This window comes from Manacus candei, unplaced genomic scaffold (genome assembly GCF_025592945.1).
Source record: "Manacus candei isolate 608988 ecotype Guabito, Panama unplaced genomic scaffold, ASM2559294v1 h1tg000079l, whole genome shotgun sequence".
NCBI lineage: Eukaryota > Metazoa > Chordata > Aves > Passeriformes > Pipridae > Manacus > Manacus candei.
In genome coordinates this window covers 812992-834212 of record NW_026138127.1, presented here as the reverse complement: position 1 = coordinate 834212, position 21221 = coordinate 812992, and the positions used below count along the sequence as shown (strand labels likewise).

At 40.1% G+C, this 21221-nt stretch overlaps 1 protein-coding gene across 1 annotated transcript; it reads left to right on the top strand.

Annotated features, from left to right (window-relative positions):
• Nucleotides 1–37: 37 nt before the first annotated feature.
• Nucleotides 38–21154, top strand: ACOT12 (acyl-CoA thioesterase 12). The gene is given in 16 exon segments (XM_051810869.1): nt 38–250; nt 1683–1752; nt 3902–3962; nt 4948–5094; nt 8175–8210; nt 8535–8662; nt 8664–8714; nt 11128–11247; nt 11851–12001; nt 13001–13056; nt 13453–13513; nt 14421–14504; nt 15734–15867; nt 16840–16968; nt 17938–18064; nt 18826–21154. Coding segments are annotated over 16 exon segments (1614 nt in total). The 5' UTR covers nt 38–126; the 3' UTR covers nt 18961–21154.
• The last annotated feature ends 67 nt before the right edge of the window (nt 21155–21221 follow it).

Here is a 21221-nt window from a genome sequence, read left to right as displayed (position 1 = left end):
TGCCCTCACGCAGCCGGAGGAGATCCCGGCCGATCCCGTGGCGCCGGGGCGGGCCTGTCCCACCCATCCCGGCGGGCGGCGGCGATCCCGGAGCGCGGAGCCTGCGGTTGCCGGGGCAGCTGCGGGATGAGACATTCCCCCATGGATGTGTGCATGTGCCAGGGGGTCCTGCCAGCCCACGCCGACCCCCGCGGGGAGCTGAGCGCCGGGCAGCTGCTCCGCTGGATGGACGCCGCCGCCTGCCTCGCAGGTACTGGGAACACCCCGCCCGGAACACCGGGAACCTCGTCCCGCTGTACGCCCAGGAGGCGGCGAGATCACCCCCCGCCTTGGGGGCCGAGGGAGGCTTGAGGGAAGGTTTCAGACGGTGGAAGGGGAAAGTGTTCCAGATTTCCCAGTCACGAGGGGGTGTGGAAGGGACCGCACAGGGTCACGTGGTCTTGCCTCGGTGTGGTCCCAGAGCGCGTGGCAGCTCTGTATCCCGGCACAGCTCTGCATCCCGGCACAGCTTTGTGTCCCGGCACAGCTCTGCGTCCGGGCACAGCTCTGCGTCCCGGCACAGCTCTGCGTCCCGGCGCAGCTTTGTGTCCGGGCGCTTCTGGCAGCCTTGGGACCGTGACCGCTTCCCTAGGGAGCCTGTTCAGTGCCCAGCCACCCTCTGGGGGAAGAGCCTTTTCCTGAGATCCAACCTGAACCTTCCCTGACAACAGCTTCATATTCAGGTTGTTGTGCAGTGCTGTTCTCCAGGTTTCCTGCTACTCCTCTCCTTTGCCTCTGTCACTCAGGAAACTTTGTGAAGCAGAGGTTCCCTCTGTTTATGCAGCTCCTAGTTCAGTGGAGATTTAGCTCTGACTGGAAGCTCTAGGTGCTATGGTCAAATAAATAATACGTCACAATAACTTGCGATAAAAACTTAACTATCAGGCTATTAAGTATTAACAGTAAAGAAAATATTTACCTATTTCAGATCAACTTTCATAATTAATCCGGAAAGATTGCATTCTTTTTCACAACCAAATGCATCCCAGGAAGATGAAGAACACAGTTCAAATTTTGGTAAAAATATTTTACAGTAAGTAAGTACTGGTTTTGATTTTTTAAAATCTTGTTTGCATTTGCTTTTATTTAATCCATGCAGTTTTGGTGCAGGGCTGAGGACATGTACTTGCCTGCTTTCCACTGCTATGACCATGCTAATAAGGGAGCAGATTTTTCTCCTGTATCTGAAAATCCTCAGCTTACATGTTAGTTTACCCGAGCTGATATTAATGACACACTTTTTTGAGGGAGAATGCTGAGATTTCTGTAAGCTGTTTAAGACTTTTTGACTCTTTCTGTCCTGCAACATGCTTGTTAATGCTCTCCTACCAGAACATTCATTGTTAGAGAACGACATTAAATAGAGATTTTCAAACTGAGTAGTATCATTGTCATCATCTAGTCTCATCTCCTGATGTTACCTTTCAATATGAATACCCTTTACCATGAAATCATGATAAATACTAACTTTAATCTTATTTAGCTTCTCTTTTTTTCTAAGGGTCCCACTGCAGACTTGCATTTTGGTGTTCACAGGAAGAGCTGGGATCTGCTGTGTGTGATCTCTGTGTTTCAAGTACACAGGTGAATAGCTCACTGCATGTGCCTTGTGGTAACTGTGTGCCCCCGTGTCTCTTTTGAAGCTGAGAAACATGCTGGTGTGTCCTGCGTGACAGTGTCCATGGATGACATACAGTTTGAGGAGGCTGCCAGGTACAGAACCAGCTGAATGACAACCAGGTGTTTTCATTCCAGAGATCCTTACTTGGCAGAGATCAAATTACAGAATCAGAGAGAGCAGACTGATGAACTCACCAGAGTTACAGGGCTAAGTCCTAAAATTGCTCATTTCTACCTGTGATAACCTGCCCCATCTAGAAAGCAGATTGATTTCATGGGTCAGAAATAAATTGCTGTTACTTTAACTTGGCAGCCAAGATGAAAAACTTATGGCATGGTGTCTTTGGCTCTAGTGAAAGTGAATGATGCAGACCACTAGGTATCTCTGTTAAATGAGGAGTGTATACCTATAAAAGTTACTGTATTAATGTTTGTATTGTTGCAAGTGCTCTTTTGGTTTATTTCTTACCATCTCTTTCTTTCAGCTCTTGTAGAAAAACCAGAAATGTTTTTCATTCCTTAATCACTGAATTGGCTGACTCTTACAAGATAACACAGGACTTAACCTGTTTTAACCATTTTTCATGATTTTCAGAGGGATAAAAGACACTGTAAGAGGAAATAGCACCTTTATTCCTAAATCATGTCTTTACATTAACTTAAAACCATTACTTTGTATTTTTTGTGTGTGTTTTACACCTTGTAATCTGGGAATTAAGGAGAGCTTAGATGGGATAGACCTGGTTGCATAGACTAATGCACGTGCAGTTGTCTTGGCTGTAAACAAAAGCAACACTGGCTGTCAGAGGTACAGCTGGTGTCAATTTAAAACAGTTTGCTGTCCAAGTGTAAAATCAGCATCCACTCACACTTATGATTTTTAGAGCAGTGGCCGTTAGGATGAGAACTAGAACAAGTGACAGAGAAGAGAACATAATCATATCAAATCCAGAACCCAAAAGAGCATTTCTTTGTCTGTTTTGCAATATTGAAGTGTTTGTCCTGCCAGCTGTTGCTCTGTGGTTTTCATTTCGCCCTTAGGAAAAAAAATCCTGTCTGTGAAAACTAATCAGAATTTCTCTTTTAGGCATAATACTTCGTAGTTAGTATCTTCAGAGCAATTTCCTGTCTTGTTCCTGAGAGCAGAACAGAGCTTCTGAAATATAGTGAAAATACTTTTCCTTCCATATTTGTTTCCAAATGCATCTCTAGTTCTTCTTCCACTCGTGACATCAATATTTCATTTTTACAAGAATTTAGAATCTAGTAACTGTGGAGTAGCTAAAGAAATTATTTTTCAGTGTCAGGTCATCCCTAGCATCCTGCAAATTCCTAAATTATGCCTGATCCAGTTGATTATACAATCATCTTACATAAGTAACAGAGCTGTTGCTGCTCCCTCTAGTAAATGAATAAGATGTTTTGTAAGTGACTTACTGTAAGGTTTCATTTCCCTAACTCAAGTTACTAAATGTTCTGTAAGGATTAAGTCTTCTGTGCTTCTTTCTTTCCAGTTGACTTGGAAATAGAAATTTCCACAACTCTCTATAGTTCAAAACTCAGTTTTATGCCATGATAACAAGTAAATCCCTCTTCCTTGTCTTTTAATATGCAGCCGTTCAATGGTACTGATTTCCAACTACATCTAATTTTAAATTACACTTATTTAAATTTTGTTAGTGTTCCATGTGCAAATCATAGTCAGTTCGTTCTATTAAGTTTCTGGCAGTTTTAGGTGTAAGTGTGGTGTTCTGTGACTTCTGCCCCTGCGTATCTATTGTTACTGTTCTGAACATTCTCCTTTCCGAAAATGAGCTGTGCAGCTGAGAACCGTTACAGTAAGGATTGTGTTTTTTCTTTGCAATGAATAATGGAAAAACTGCTTCTAAATATCTTCTTCAAAAGCTAATAAGGGCCGTGTACCTGCAGATGATCTTGATTCTTTCCACTGACCATTTTTCTCCTGTCTACTCAGCAAGGAAAAGCAATTTTAGCATAAAGGTTATGCAGTTCTCTGAGTAACTATAATTTTATTGAGCATGAACAAAGTCTGACTGGTGAATAACAGTGCTAAACTGAAAACAGTGAAAAATTAACTTTTTCAGCGAATTTTCTGGGCAACGTGGAAGACACCAAGTGATTAATGAGATTTTCTTCACTATTAGGAATAGATAGGGAGGCACATTCAAGCCCTTACAAAGCTACATGTTTGCATTCTCTAAGGTGTTATTCTTGTTAACAGGGTGGGACAAATTATTACCATCAAAGCAAAGGTGAACAGAGCATTCAGAACCAGCATGGAGGTAAGAGATCATCACTCTTATTCCCAATGATGTTGAAGGAATAGAACAAAGGTGGGAGCAGACATGCGTGCAGATTTATTTGGTACAGATACCTGTGCAAGTATTTAAACAATAACACTGCATAATGAAACTCTGGTTTTGAAGTATTATAATTACATGTTTCCTGGAGAATAATCAATGTCAAAGTAGAAACTGGACCCTGAAGAATTGAAGTCTTTGGGAGCTGTATTGGGGTAGGTGGTGTTGGTCCAGTACAAAGCTGTTGGCCTCTAAGCAGCCTTTAGATGAGATGCACTGAATAGGTGGAGTTCTAAGTATTTTTGAAACTTCTGGTACAAAAATAGGTAAATCAGATGTAAATATGTTCTTACTCTTCATATTGTAACAAATATGCAGTGCATTGCCAAGTGACTTGAAATCAGAACTGAGAATCAGAAAATTGGAAATAAGAATTGAATATCAGAATTGAAATCAGAACCTTAGGGGTACTTTTTCTCCACCGTGCCTGAGTCCAATTCCATTAATATTAACAGGAGTAATGCATCTCACAGAGAATGTGTTCAAAAAGGCTCTCAAAATTAGAAAAAAATCAGAAGCTTCGATGCACATCAGGCATGGGAACAAATACAGTGTTTCACCTTCAAGTGTTTCATTGTGTTTTGTACGTTTAGACAGACCTCTTAGCCCATACAGACCTTAGAAAGATTCAAATGGGGATTCCAAATGGTACACAAGTAAATGGAAAGAAGTGTCCATGAAACTACACCTCAGTGTCTTTCCTGTGTTTTATTTTGCTAAACAGTGGTTGTACTAAAAAAACCTTCAGAGCTCAGCGAATGGTGTGATATTCTCAGGTGTTCAAAGATGTATCAGTGATAGCAAAGCAGTTTTTTTCCTTTTCCCTTTTACGTGGAGAGGCTGGACATGATAAATTTTGTCTCAGCTGACAATAATATAAAAAACCTTATTTTCTCCTTCCTTTTAGGTTGGCATCAAGGTTACAGTACAGGATGTTTTGACTAATGTTGAAAAAACTGTGAGTGTGGCATATGGAACGTATGTAGCCAAACCAGTTGGTGCTGGAAAGGTATTCTTTCAGTTTCCTTCTAAGCTTGAACTGTCTGAGTTTCTGTGAAATAAACCAACTTTCTTGATTCTGAAACCCAGTAAAAATGGTCATACTGTTTTAGTCTGATCAGTAATAGGAAAAGAGCACAAAGTCCAGACTTTATATAGATGAGGTTGTTTCATTTTGGTTTGTTTTGAATTCTCTGCTCTGAAATTGTTAGGCTATTACTATTATTATTGCTACTACTATTATTTTTTTTTCCACTTTCTTTTGCACATTTGTTTTTCAGAGAACTGTAGTAAGGGGTGCAATATTGAGAGAGGCAAGCACTGAAAGAGACTCCACAGTCTCTCTCCTTTTCAGAGGCTGATCTAAATAAACTCTGAAACCTGCAAGGATGGGAGGGTGGGGTTTCTTTATCCTTTGCTTCCCCTTATGAGGAGGTTGTTCAGACATCACTGTTCAGATAGAAGGCATTATTTTTAAGATAGCTTCCAATCCAAATTAATTCTTTGCCATTTTTATTAATTAGTTTTCATGCCAATGCTGTTTCTTCTCCCCAGTGTTTGGCTCCCTGGAGGTATTTAGAAATCAGTCATGGTACTGTTGGCCTTCACATCGCTGTACCAGACAGGCACAGTCCCTTTAAAGTTTTCTTGTGAGAAAGGCCAAATATTCCTCAGATTCTCTTAACAAAATCCCTTTTTATGTAGCATTCTACTTTCTTGAATGTGACCAGAATCATGTACCTGACTTTCCTGTCTCATTGAACATGTTATGACAGTGCATCTGCTTTCTTAACGTCCACTGGAGGCTGGCAGAGTCATCCCATGAGCCATTAATATATCCAGTCATTTCTGCTTTCTCTTCTGTCATGGTATATTACCATTTGCAGAAGAAATAGACTGGAACAGTTTTACCAGAACTAAAGCCCAACTTGTCTCTGAAAGGCTAATGGCCAAATTGCTTCCCTGAAAGCACTGAAAGAGTATAAAGTAAGAATTGTTTATTATTGGTTTGATATCATACCCATGGAATCAACCTGTTTACCTTTTGCCCAAATTTCCAGGGAGGTTAATTCAGGATTAAATTCGTGATGATTAACTAAGATTGGACTTAAAGCAGAAATGTCCCAGAGGGAGTTAGAGAGCTCAGTTCAAATTCCTTCACAAAGTCTTGGAGAAATTAAAGAACTTTTTTTTTTTTTTTCCAAATCCACTTTTCTGAACAACTGTTTCTAAAATTGTGGAGAGAGAACCACTGTGCACCCACCATCTTAATCTGTTAGTTGGACCATCTGGAAGAAGATGGGAAGTTCTTGTTGAGAACCAGAAAGGAAGCAAGGAAATGGCAAGAGGGTTTGAGGGAAGAGTCAAAAGCTGAGAAACGTTAGCAGCACCAAGGCAAGACACAAAATGTTGAATTTCTGTGTGTGTTGCAGTGCTTGGTGCATTATTTTTGAGCCTAGATGTGCTGGTTTAAAAGTTAACCAGCAGGGGGAATGAACTCAACTCAAAGGAGAGATTATAAGTCAGAATAACAATTTATTAAAATAATACAGTAAGTACAATCATACAAACAAACAATTGGTCTCAACCCACAAAAACCCAAATGTATAACCCAGTACCCTGGGGCATGAACAAAGTGGTGTTCCTTGGGCCCTATTTGAGTCCAAAGTAAAGGGAGAGGGGAAGAACCTGCTGGTGGGAGAGCTGCTGCAGTCTGGCCAGAAGTGGTGATCGCAGTCCAGTGGTGGTCTAAGTCTGGTTGAGAGCGATGAGATGCAGCCGTCCTCTGGATCCCACGAGTGGGTTGAAAAATGTTCCAAAACTCCAAGATTATATATCCTCCTGTTCAGGCAGGAATGTTCAGTGCTCCCCTCAGGGCGGGGAGTTCCACAAAGGGTGTGAGGACAGAAACATCCTCCTATCTCACAGGCCTCTTAACACCTAGTTTATAGCCTGAGGAGTCAGGCTCTATGGGCAGAGGGTGCGAATAGTCTATTGACAACAATAGTCTAGTTTCTGGGAAATGACATGGAAGGCTATAGAATACAGTTTTGGGTTACACCCACCATGATGAACTGATCTCAGTTGTCCTAACTAGGACACTAGACCTTGTAGACAAATGACACAAGTGACTATTCAGTGACACCTGTGCTGTAATTATCCAAATGTAATAATTTTCTTAAGCCAGTACATATTTGTTATCAGTTTGTGATTGAACTGACATACATGGGAATTTCCACTTACATCACTGATTAACTTTGTAATTCAAAAATTCAATACTCAAACCTTCATATTAATTTTTCTTTTCCTTTTTTTTTCTCAAGTGAGAACTGTCTTAAGAACTATGTTTATGCCCTGAGATCATTCCCAACAAGCAGGAAAAATTTCATAACATGGGTGTCAAAACAGGTAAAAAAAATCTTTCTAATTTGATCACTTAGTGATCAAATTAGAAAAGCTGAGCCAAGAAACAGGTTCATCTTTTATTCTGACAGTAATTTCTGTTCTTGAAGAGACTTGTGCTCAGAAGTTGCTATGTTCCCCTGCAAAAGAAAGTATTCCCAGCAGTTAAGCAAATATACTGGTATTTTGAAAATATATTCCACGTATAAAATACAGGCTTTTACTGAGGTTTTACTGAGGAGAGATTAAACCTGTTGTAAACATAGATTCTAGTCTTAACTTTGTAGAACTGAAGAGTCTTGTTTGCTATAAGCAAAGAAGCTATTTGTCTTAATGGTAGTTGTCTCACAGGGTACAGTTGAGTACCCTGACAGAGGTTGATGGGTTTTATCTCCAATACATTTCCTGGAAACTTCCTTCAAGGGTATTTATTGTAGCACTAATTCACCTTCTTACAAGCAAAATAGGAGAGAGGAGAAAACATTTCATGGAAAGGCTGCTAGGTAGCAAAATAGGTACAAATCATACCCAGAAAGTGATCTTGTCTACTGAGTGGATCTTAGGCAACAACTTAAGAGGGTCCAAAGTACAAGTTAGTCATGTGTTTCCACACATTTATGTAATCACAAAGATAGTTAATTGTGGTGAAAGTCAGAAGTACCATTCAGGTCAAGCAGCCTTAGCACTTTTAAAATAACTGACGTAATCTCATGCCTAAATCTGTTCCTACAGAACACCACTGAGAAGAACAAAGATCAGAGTGAGGATGTATGGCTGAACATTTGAAAGTGATACTGGAAATGCTCAGACAATGGAAGGTGATCCAGATCCTTCTTCTCTCTTTTGTCTATTATATGTTGTCTCAGGTAATCACAAGATTTGTAACAAGTTTGACATAATCATGTCATACTCTAACCTTAATTAGACACATTTGCACAGGTGCCAATCACACACAGTGGCAAAGTCTTTGAAAGACATTTGAATAAGTGATGAACAGGGCTCTGGTTCTTCTGTGTCTTTCTGTTTTTCTTCTTTTCATGGTGCCTGAAGCAAATGCACACTTCAGTAATAGGGTGCATTTTCTTCTGAAAAAATTCATTGATGCGTTGCTGCCATATTTCAGATACTTTTGAAGAGGAAGATGCAATTTCAGTTGAACTTACTCATGTACAGAGTATTGAGCTTGTCCTGCCTCCTCATGCAAACCATCATGGAAACACTTGGTGGCCAGATCATGGCTTGGATGGAGACAGTGGCGAGTATTTCAGCAAGGTACTTCCTACACCACAATCTCTGCATATGGTTCTAAATAGATGTGCTTTAGATATTAAGGCTTTCACAGGGATTTATTTCATGAAGAATAGAGACCCAGACCTTTGTAACTTTTCTTCCTCCTCACATTGCAGGAGACCCTTGAACTATTTATGTGGTACAGCTTCCACAGCCACTGTGAGAGTCAAATATTGCACATACAGACCCTAAGGGCAAAGAGACTGTTATCCTCCTGGGAATCTCTGCAGAACGTCAGAACTGGATGCAGGAACCGAAACTTGCCCTCCTTTTGGTTGGTGCAGTGTTTAAAAGAAAAATTAATTGTTAAATCAGGATGAAGCCAAGTACAAAGTATTTTTTGTGACACTGCTACTCAGTGTGGCCTAGTCATAAAATCATTTAATTCCTCCTCTCCTGGAGTCAAACCATTGTTTTTCTCCTTTCCTGTTCTTGGACACTGCACAAAGCTTTTTTGTGAGCACCACTGAAGTTTCAGTTTGAATTCTCCTTGCATGGCAAGTGACCTGATTCACTGCAGGGATGTTAGATATGTTTTCGCTTTTTAACTTTAATAATTAAATGGCTTTGCCATTCATTATTCATGTGGTTTTGGTTTGTAGTCAGTAGTTGTACTAATAACAACAGATTTTCTGTAGTGGTTGGATAAACAGCTTGTTTTAGTAACATCAGTGCACTGGCCTTACCCCAGTGTGCAGCTCCATTGGCTTGAAGGGATTGTTGCAGGTTTTTGCCGTAATATGACCCAAAATATTTACCTGTTTTTATCGGATAAATTTTACCTAGTGAGAGTCACATTTAGATTTAAAAAGGAAAGGAAAATAGCAGCAAACTGAGTATTGAATGAATTTCCATTGAGCTAATGAACATCAAATATGATTTATCATGCTGAAAAATTCAGGAATAATAGCTAGTGTCAGAGGCTGGTTGAAAACAGAGATTTTGTAGTTTTTTACTTGAGAGATAACTGGTCTCACTATGAACCTTTTTTGAGACCACTCAGAGCGAGACCTGACCTTTGAAGGTGCGAGGTAAGAGTTGGCATGGCTGCAAACTCTGATGGAAGAATGGAAAAGGAGGGATAACCCTTGACAAAGAAATTTTAAAGTTTAGTCACCTTCCTTCTGCCCTCTCCCCTCCCCACCACCTTTGTTCTGACAGACAATACATGAAAATCTTGAAGATAGAAATAAAACAGTTGAATATTATTAATATTAGTTAGAACTTGATACGTATTTTCTTATTTCTTACACTTGCAGTAAAAGCATTCAGAGCAAACTTTGCCATGAAAAATTGAATATTTAGGCCAGATTTCTGTTTTGTTCCTCTCTTATTTTCAATAATAGTGTGTTTGCATTTTTAACATTGTAACTAAAATCAATGTTTAACATTTTAAATCAGAAGAGCAAGTTATTTTTAATTTCATTACAAAGTCATTTGAATGTATTAGGCTATTAAATAGATGTACCAGTCAGTTAATTAGGTACAGATAATTATGTGCATTTAACAATACTGGTACATTAGTTTTCAAAGTGCAGTTCAGTTAAAGGCTAGGAGTGCTGCAAAACTGTGTTTTCAAATTTAAAAGATGCACAATGAAAAATCTATTCTCAGATGTGGACATGGGCTTCTCACTGAGAACAGCATGTTTTTTCAGAGTCTAAAAATAAATGGCATTATTGTGTATTGTTCCCGATTTGTGTGATGCACAGAGATCCCAGTAGAAAGTGAAGGGCTTTGACTGCATTTAGAACTGATGAAGAAGCCTAATTTTTGCCCACTCCAGAGAGCTTGCAAACTAGATCCCATTTACACAAACTGCATTTGGCAACAATGAGTAGTTTTTTTATTCTTATTTCTTATCACACCAGCAGAAAGTGTCTAGCAAACAAGCAAAAAGAAAGTACAAATATTAAAAAGAATAGATAGACTGACATTGCTTTGTGTGAACACTCTTTCTGGTACTCAGCCTTTCTGCTCAGGTTTCCTAATTGTTCAAAGGCTTTATGATCTGGCAATTTTATGTACTCCCTATGCATACAGAGGTTAATGAAACTCTGTGAAATAAGTGGTTACTCTGTAGGTAAGAGATTCATGGTCTGGCTCTGAAAGAGGGTAGTATCAAGCAGTGAGAATTAATTGGTGTTTGTAAAATGTGTTGAAAAGGAAACAGCTTGACATAAGTGGCATTATTATGTTTGAAGCTCAAATTATATACTCTTGGAGCTGAACATGGTCAGTGTATTCCAGTGGGTTATGGAGTAAATTAGTGTAATGTAGTGACCTTCTGAGTCGTGCAAACCTTGCTGCTGTAATCCCTTCCCACTCCAGACCTAACAAGGAAGTTCCTCAGCATGACTGTGTGTTTTGCTCTCTCTCTTGCTTTCTTTCCCAGCCGCCTTTGTCATTCATACCCTGTCCTGAAATCAGTGAACATGTTTAAGTTCTGGGGACCCTCCTTTGTGGGCGACCGCCTCGTCTTCAACACCATTGTGAACAACACCTTCCAGAACAGGTGAAGTTCCTCATCTGTTTGTCTTCCTTGACTTCTCCAGCACCAGCCTAAACTGTGTGTTTCAGGTTTCAGCCTGAAATCCAGGAGGATTGTGTTCCTGAATTAATTATTTTTTCGGCTGGAACATTGAAGGATGTATCTATATCTAAAACTGTCTATCTATATGTGGGAGTTTTTTGCTTTTCTCACTGGAAGTTTTAAAAAAATGCATTCCCTGACTTTCATTTTAAACATAATTTGTAACCAAATCTCACTCCCACAAATGCAGTCACTAAATATTCCTCTAAAACTCACGGATTTCCAAGAGTTCATTTGGTCCCAGAGCAGTGATTCTTCAGAATATTCCAGTTTACCCATCTTGACATCTGTTGGCAGATCCGGCTTCTATTTTATTACTTATTTTTATTAATTCTACTTAGCTACTCCCATCTTTTATTTTATTTCTGAAATGTGTCTGTCCAGATTGAGTAATTTATTTGGTTTGCTACAGAAGGTATTTCAGTCACACACACCTGGGTGTAAAGCAGTCCTTTTTAGCATTTCTCAGGGCTCCTTCTGCACCACTTGAAGTAGTTCAATAATTAATATAAACTTTTCTTTCAGTGTGGAGGTTGGTGTCCGTGTTGAGGCTTATGACTGTGAGGAGTGGATCAAGGACCAGCCACGGCACATTAACAGTGCATTCCTCATCTTTAGTGCTGTGAATGACAAAGGACAGCTGCTCCCCTTCCCCAAAGTCAAACCCACAACAGAGGTGAGCTCTCATCCACAGGGGCAGCAGGGATGCATATTTGAGGTGCTGTGGTCCAGCCCAGCACACTCTATGTGCAACAGATCATCACTACAACCAGGACATGGAAGAAAAATCTGCTTTTTGGAGATTTTTCCACCTGTCTGTATGTTTATGAAATTTCCACTGACTATAGATGAAACTCTACAGTATTAGTAGTTATTTTTAGAAATCCTTCACAAAGATGAGAAATAGAGTTAATAAAAAAGGGTGGAGAAATCAAACAAATCCCATTATGTGTGTGGGCTTTCCAGTCCCTTGGACATGAAGATCTCAGCATGTGTTGCCCTGAAAGTGGTTCATGAAGCACTTGAAGCAGTTTGAATACTTTCTTAAATTGTTTGCTTTGATGTCACTTGTCATGAGCCTTCCTGCTCCAATTAGAAGAATTTTAGAGAGCCAGCAGTAGCAGAAATGAAATGATTGTTTAACATCAGAGATCTTATCTTTTATAGAATGGCAACTAGACAAATAAATCAAGGTGTCCCAAGTACTAACTGAAGCAGTAAAGTTCACCATGCACTTTGCAGGCTGTTCCAAGAGGAAAAACTGACTTTACAAAAATAAAATAAAATTTTTCCATGCTTTCTTTGTGCTTTGGACACCTGATGATGAGGAACTGGATTGATAGTTTATTTGGTGGTGGCACATTTAGAAAGAGTAAAATGGGTGTGGTTCACTGCTCAGCTGCCACTGGTTTACGACCAAAAAGCACTAAGAGGGAACAGCTGTGATACAACTCTTTTATCACATTGTTTTTTTCAAATTTAAGGGAATATCTCCAAGCCAAAAATAAACTTGGGTTAATCTGGGGAAAGGTGAGGTATAAAGTACAGTTTTATACTTGCCTGTATTATTTCTCTGGCATTTGTTAATCTGTAAAAAATAATGTTTAGTGGTCTTTTTTTAGACTTTATTCTAAAATAATCAGATGTGTGACTGTCTGGTTTACTTTTGATGAAGGATGGTATGAGAAGATACTACAGAGCTATTGCCCGAAGGAGAATTTGTCTAACCAGGTATAGCTGGGCTACAAGGAGGACTTGGTTTTGAAAACTTAATTTTATAATCCATCCTATAAAAAACCTGATCATTCATTAAGTAATCAAAATCTCCTTAATATATATATATGATGTTATATTATTAAATTTCCAAATAATTTTGCTTCAGATGCACTCAAATTATTAGAGGCTATTTGTCTGAAAATTACTTTGCTCTACAGGTTATTTGGTTTCTCCATCTTCCTTGAAAAGAAAAAGGGAGTTATTGCATGTGTGTATTGCGTCCAAAAATTGATAAAATATCTGTATTTAGAAGACACTTAAGCCTATAGAAAATGATAGTTTGTAGTGTACATAGAAGTAAGTGTAAAGAACCAATTCATGCTATTATTTCTCTCGTTAATTGTGTTTTAGAAAATGCATACTGTCTGCTAAAGGAGACAAACCTTCTGAACCCTGGGAGAGAAGCAACCAGGTAATCTGTAGGTGCATAAAAAGGTGGGGTTTTAGACTTCTTGGGTGTGTAAGACTGTGCCTGTGTTACGCAGTGAATAGTGATGAACTGGAATTTAGGTGGACTTACAGACAACTTTTCAGTGTCCAGTTTTTGTGGCTAAATTTTCATTGCATTTAAGATCTCACAGAAATTTTCATTCATCTACTCCCATTACATGAAAAAAATAAGTAGTTGAGAGTTATAATGCAGGAAGGGATTTGCTGTTAACAGAGGCATCACCACTGTTTGAAGCAGCACTTTTCTTTTTCTGAAAAACAATGATTGTAAACATGCACACACTGATAAAAATGGCTTACTTAAGATTTATTTACTATGAAATTAAAACCTGCCATGAAAGACTCTAAGGCTGTATTCTCTTTATATGGTGGTTAAATGAGAACTCCATCTACTGTAGCCAAGCATAAATAATGGATATATTTGTACTTTCTCTGCTCTGAGCCTGCTGTGTAAAGCAATTGCCAAGATGGACCACAGCTTGATAGCAAAGAAGAGGTTAATTTTCTAGTAGATTCTAATTACTTAGGAAGAAGATGGACAAAACCATTAATTTAGTGGTCTGAGAGGTTGCCTGTGTTATCTCCCTGGTGGTAACAGTTTTTCTGCACTGCTTTATAACTGCAGAAGCTGAAAGTAGTATTTTGTTGTTCTTTAATTAAGGTTGCTTTGCCAACAGCCATGTGAGCACATAATCTACCCATTGGAAGTTTAATTCAGAAACTACTAGGCTGTGTTTTCACTTATAAGAAAAATAAACATTTGCTTGCGGTTGAGGGGTAATGATAGAAAAAAGAGCATCTCATTTCTGCAATGTTTAGTGAAGTGTGCCTTTACCCCTTCATTTTCAGACATGTGTCTTACATTTCAGGCATATTTGAGTTACAACAACATGGCAGCACTGACACACCTGGCAGCAAAACCAAGATGGGAAATAACCAGGACGCTGGATGATGTAAGTGCATCATTGTGGAGTCACTGCACAGCCACTTGAGCTGTGCTCCACCACAAGAGCTGGGCGAGGAAAAGCAGTGTTTTACTGTATGTACATCTGTAATACACTGCCTTCACCAGCTCTGCAGAGGTTTCTAAGCAGCAGGGCATTATCTTGTGATAGTTCCAAGTGGACACTGCCAGTCGCACAGCAATTTATGTACCATATTTTTCATATATACCATATTATCTGTCAAAAGGCCACTTGAGGCTGTTCCTATTCATGATTTTCCTTTCAGATATTCTTCTTCCAGCCCCTTTTCTATTAAAAGATTACAGAAGTCTGAAAGCAAAGCGTCTCTCTGTTCACCTACTATTGTTATAAACTCAAAATCAGCAAGGAAACTTTTGTAAGCCAGTTCTAATAGAGGAATATCCTGCTAAGAAAACCAGCAGCAAGATCATGTAGCTGAGAAAACTTGGTATTAACCCAGTTACAGGGCATGTTTCCCAAACCACTGAGAGGCATTGGATATCTGTTAAGGCTGGATTTCTGAAATAGGGTTAGTGACTGGCAGATCACTTTAAAATCATGTAAATCCAGAGATGTTTGGGGGCAAGAAGAGGTGGTTGCAGTACTTTAGTCTGACCTCCTGCACATCAGAGGCTATGAAACTTTGCTGAGATGTGCTTGCATCTGGTCGATGAGCTGCTTGAGTAAGAGCAGACACAAACAATAAGGAATTCTAGTGATTTGGGAATAACACCTACTAACTCTTAAGTACTCTCTTTTACCCATCTTGTTCCATTATACAGGGTTTATGGAATGTGCCCAACCCTTCTTTTGTGTGTTCATTGTTATGTACAAGTTGTTCCTTTTGAATTCTTAATATTAGGGTTTAGGCCTGTGACTAGAAATAGACCCAAAATAATCAAGACAAGATACTACAAGTGTGGGGCAAGAGAGGCAAAACCATGTGTTGAAATAGTTTTCCCATATATCATTGATTCTGGGCGCTCTGCTTCACAGAAAAGAGAAAAAAGGGTATTTTGGAAAGAGAAATGCTGAGTCACTTTAGGGGAAGGGGGCATAGGCCAAGGTGTTGCTGATTTCTATGGACAAAGGCATTTGGTATTTCATGGGCACTCCTGAGAAAATCTGCTGAAGTCCTAAATCTGTAACATTTATAAATCTTAAAATATTCATGCAGTCATTCTTTGTTTTCAATACGTGCTCACTTTTTCTTTCAGATAAAAATATGGACTCTTGAGGAGGGTGATGCGTTATCTTTCAAGGTTGAAATGCAGGTGAAGATCCCATCCGATCTGGCTTTTTACCTTCTGTCCGACTTCACGTTGCGCCAGTAATGGGACAGACATTTCCTGTAAGAACCTGCCTTTCTTCAGGGCCTTGAATCCACTGACAACTAACCCTTTCTGATACAAATATTTCCTGAGATGTTGGCACTTTTCTACCCAGTTAAGAAGAAATTGTTGTAAGAAGCTGACATCAAAGATTTGTTAGTCAAAGTGTGCATTTTGGTTTTTACATTAAAATTTGGGTTATATTCAATCTGATTCCAAATTATAGGTGCCCTGGACTGTCAAAAGAGAGGGATGGGACAGAGGTGACCCCTTTCTTAAATGAACACAATTCCATGCCTAGACATGTGTATGTTAAAAGTGACAAAACCCAAATGTTGCTAGTAAGAACTTCAAGTTGCATACAACTTGAGGTGGATATATTGTGCATGCTGTCTGTGAAAATTAAGGAAGACTCTGGATTCCTTCACGTTTGTGTTGTTTGGGACACGGATGCTTAGATTCATTCTACAGTGAAAGTGAGAAATCAAGAAATGGGGTTCTTCAAAATGTGTATTTTCAGGAAAAAAAATCTTTTAAAGTGTATCTGAAAAGGAGTAGGTTTTGAAATTGCTGTAAAAGGTGTTTGAGGTTCTTTATTTACCTTATATGGTGTAAAATAATGCTTAGAGTTGAATTAATATGATGCCAATTGGTTTTGGTGAATATTCTCTTAAAGGAGAAGCACTTTCAGGTAATTATTCCATCGTGAAAGGTTTTTACCAGGTGAAAGTGGAAACTTAGGGATATTTGAAAAAATACAATCTCTACTGAATTGATGGCTTGTAACAAGTGAAATCTGAAGAAATACCATGTTAATGAGGTGTTGCAGAAAACCTAAATTTTTCACTCTCTATTCCTCTCTCTCCCTTGCTGCCTGAATGTGAAAATCAAAGGTTTAATGTTAAGATGGAACACATTTGCACTGTGGTTTTTTAAAGGGGATGCTGTTGCATACATCAGGGCTTGTGTGTGTGTGCTACATGTATTTGCAGGACTTGTGAGGTCCTGCAGGCTGTGAGTGAAGAGGAGAAAATATATTATGTGATGTCTCTCCCCACAAGGGGCTACGAACCCAGACACTTTGTGATTCTCATGTCTCAAAGGCAACCCTGCAAGCCACAGTGAGTAGGGCTTTTGCATTTCACTGTGAGCAGGTTCTGTTGACCTTCTCCTCTCATTGGGGGACAAAGATTTTATTTTTTAAGAAGCTAGATTAGTATGTTGGTGCCTGCGTTTGTACAACCGGATTTGTTTTGCGACATGAAGGTGCAGTGAAGTAAATCCAGATCATCACAAATTTACAGCATAGTCCAGTATTGCTTCTCTGATGGTGACTCTTTGGGAGTGGTCTGTCTAGAAGGAAAATAGGCCAGAATTCCAAACGGGAAAAAATATCGTGTCTCAGAAGGCTTGTCAGTGAGCTGAGACACCAAACTGGGAATTTGTCTTGTTATTTGTTTTAACTGACATTGTAGTCCCATTCAACATATTTCTAGAGATCCTCTTATTCAAGGAAGTGCTTGAAACCTCACACAGTTATTTTACCTGTAAATTTTGCCAAGTCTCTTGATCAGTTTAACATCCACTGCTTTTTATTTTATTTTTTATTGGATTTCCTTTTGTTCTTGCATAATGAAACACAGGTAAATGGGACCATTTGGTGTTACTTATCCTTTTTTAGTCTCAATTTCTTTTCTTATATTCAGTAATTCTTCAAGGTAACACTAAAAGGCAGTGTTCCGTACTGTGCTTGCTTTCTACCCTCACATCAGGGGATTGAATGAGTTTGAATACCTTTGCTGGGGCTGCTTCTTAGTAAGAGCTGTTCTGTAAACATGGGTTGTGAAGAGCAGGATAAATTTAAAAAAGGACATGTTGTATGTGAGTGGTTGTTCTTTGGCTTTCCACAGAGGTCTGATAAAGCCTCAGTGAGACCCAGGAGAGCCCAGCCCTTCAACAAGTACAGGTGAACACACAGGAGCTTATTTACCTTCATATGAAAGGGACACCTTTGGTACAGCTGTGTATGTTGTCACTTCTGTGTATCTTTTTGGACAAGAGAAGTGTTTGATGGTTCCTCTTGCCCACAGTGAACCCTACACCGTGGCTGTGAGGTCGGTGAACCTCAGGGCAGTGCCCCCATCCCCAGAGTTCTCCAGGAGTGAAGTCCTTTGTGCCAGGTTCCAGATACACACCGGCACGAGCAGCTCCTGTGCCGTGAGTGGCTCTGAGGCCTCATCTCTGCCTCCCTTTAGGGAGCATCACCTGTGCATGTCACTGACAATCTGTGAAGGCAACAGCAAAATACAAACAAAAAAATGGGTCTGTTCTCCCAGTCTGGTTGTGTGGAATGAGGTCTAAACTAGACACTGGAGGTTGCTGTGCACCTCCAGAGTCATTCATTCACTCCTAAAACACACTTCTAGAAGGTGTGCATTAAACTGGTCTCTGGGGGTGTCCATCTCTTTCACTGACTACAGAGGAAGTCCATGGAAAATAGTTCAGACTAAATTCCTAACTTTAACTTTCATATGCCAGAAATAACACAATCTGAATCCCATCTCTGGATGAGTGACAATGTTCTTTTCTTGTTCTTTTCCATGGGAAGGCCCAAACGTTTCCATTTAAGAAAACACATTCCTGAAAATATTCAGTAGCTCTCAGTGGCTGCAATTATTATTTTCAGGCAACAGCTTTGTTCACAAAGCACATATATTTAACAGGGTATACATGTTTCTTGCTGCACTGCTCTGTACATCTACCTGCAGATGCTTGAGGATCTGAGAGCAGTGAGGACACTGAGATCAGTGAAGTGCTGTGAAAAGACATGCTTTTTGCAAATTATTGCCTTCAGTTTCAGAAGCACTGTGTGTTTCTATTCACATCCATAAAAACTTTGATGCTCATCTAGGCTCTGCAAAAAATCGCTAACTCTTGCAATCCACAGGCTTTTTTTGTCTCATTTTTTGTTCAAACAGGTGTGTTACTTCAATCAAGTGACATCAGGAGTGATGCCTTACTTAGCTGCAAATCTCGCCGTCTCATCAAAATCCATTGAAGACTCAGCTTTGGAATGTATAAAGTTCTTGGAGATGAAAGGCTGCATGTACTAAAGTTAAAAACAGATTTCTGAATGGACATCTGAAGATTATCCAGCAATTCTGGTTTAAATTCCTGCAAGTGTGTTGATCATTTTTCTACAGATTACTTACGTTGGATCATGTAGCCAGTATTTGGCTTGAACCTGAGAATACCTTGTACAAGCATCTGCTATCAAGTTGAGCTTAGGCTTTAGGATCCAAATTCAATTTTTAATTTAAAAAAGATTAAGGGACAGATTCTGCTTTTGATTGCATTAATGAATTTTGTATAAATGGAGGAAGAACTTGGCTCAGTGGAGCTGTAGCTCATGAGACTGTTTCCCTGTTTTAATATTATACTGTATGAAAAAGGCATCCAAGCAGTTTTAAATCTGTAAATACCACTTCTTGTAACCTGCAAACCAGTGCTACCAAGTAGCTTTCCCTGTGCTCTGACCTGCCTGTCCAAGTCTTTGCAACCCCATTATTTATAAACTGATTACAGCCCATGTAAATTAGAGTTTGCTGCTTTTAATACTTGTCTGTTTATGTGTGACTTCCAATAAATTATTGTTTCTGAGGTTACAAATTCATCACAAATTTCATTACAGGATATCTGGGGTGCAGAATGGCTGCTTTGTAGTGGTGATGGGGACTGCTGGCAACCTCAGTGCCTGGCTGTGGAGCAGAACAGTAACTCTTGGATCCACTCCCTCGCAGATGAAAAGGGGGGATGTTTTCAGAGGTTTTATTGTGGTGTGTGTGCTTTGTTTTCTGCTCTTATTTTTGCTTAAAAGAGCCTTGTTGAGAGGAACGAGTGTGCTCATCAGCAGTTAGATCCTGGCATGGACAGGGATACGAGTGGGATCAAAGCATGAGCTGCAGGAGGGCCACTTGATCTCACTGCAGAATCACAACTGGTACAGGGAGAGCTCTCAGGGTCTGGCACCGTTCCCACTTAAACACATCCTCAGTTCACCCTACAGCCAAACCAGAGCTCTCTTCAGGGATTCATAGGATACAGCACATTTTGCATATGGGAAGTGCAGCAGGAGAGACACCAAGGGAAGCCCTGGAAGCGCTCAGGGTGCCGCAACACCCAAGTCACCTGGGCTCTCCACAGGTCTGGTTTAGCTGGGGTACAAAGCCTTAGTGAAACCAGTTCTGTCTGCAGGGGCTGGCTGCTCTGTGCCACACACAGCTGTTCCTTCCACTTGGAATAGAGGCAGGGAGGCAGGTCCTGGGCTCTGGCTCTGGAGGACCATCCACAGACCCAGATCCTGATTTTGGATCAGCATGGTCATCACAAGGGTGAAGTGCAGCTCCTCATTCTGGGGAGCAGGGACAGCCCCCCAGGACATGGGAGCCACTGAGGCCCTGCTTGTCACTTCCTGGCTCAGCTGGCCCTGGGAAGGCCCAGATCCCTCCAGGACCAGGAGCTCAGCTCCCCAAGTCCTGCAGGGTGCAGGTGAGGGCAGACAGGCCCTGGGCTGGGCAGAGAAGTCTCCAAGATCCCAATTTTTGGTGAAGAGAGACACCTAATGTTGGCTCTGAACACAGGCAGTGGGGACAAAGCCTGGATGCTGCCTGCACCAAACACTGTACATTTATTTACACCTTTATATGCAGCACCTTTTACAGCTGCTTTTCAAACAGCTTTCTTCAGCTACACGCACCTCTGTGAAATCATCAGTGGGTGCATTTAAGGTGTAGTTTTGTCCAACAGTTACTGAGGATTGCTCTGAGTGAGTTGAAGATTGACCCATGGCTCACCCCCTGCCTACACCAGCCCTCACTCGGATGTACTGGCAATGCTAGGACACTGAAAGTCTGTGGCTCCAGGTTCCTATGCATAAAAGAACAGGTTACAAAGCCAAAGAGTTGAGAAATTATCTAAAAAGATGCTTTTTGGACAATACATTTAATTCGTAGAATAGAAAGGGTAACATTAGGATGCCCATTGCAAAATGTCACATAGAAGTGACACTGCTTTGAGCTTTAATCTAATAGTTAATTAAAACTCTGTAATTAATTCTTGATTTCATTCGCATCCACTCTCCTTCCCCATTTAAATGTGTGCTCTGATGAATACAAACTGAATATACACCCCCCAATTTCAGTCAACTTAGTGCGCCCTTGTCTCCACAACAGAACCAGGAAACCTAAAATAAGAGCCATTATATTCTTTAGCAGCATTTTTATTAAAAATAATTAACATGTACAAATATAAAATATATCCACACAATTTAACTCCCCATATTTGTTTTTTGCTTCAAGAAAAGCTCATGAGAGGA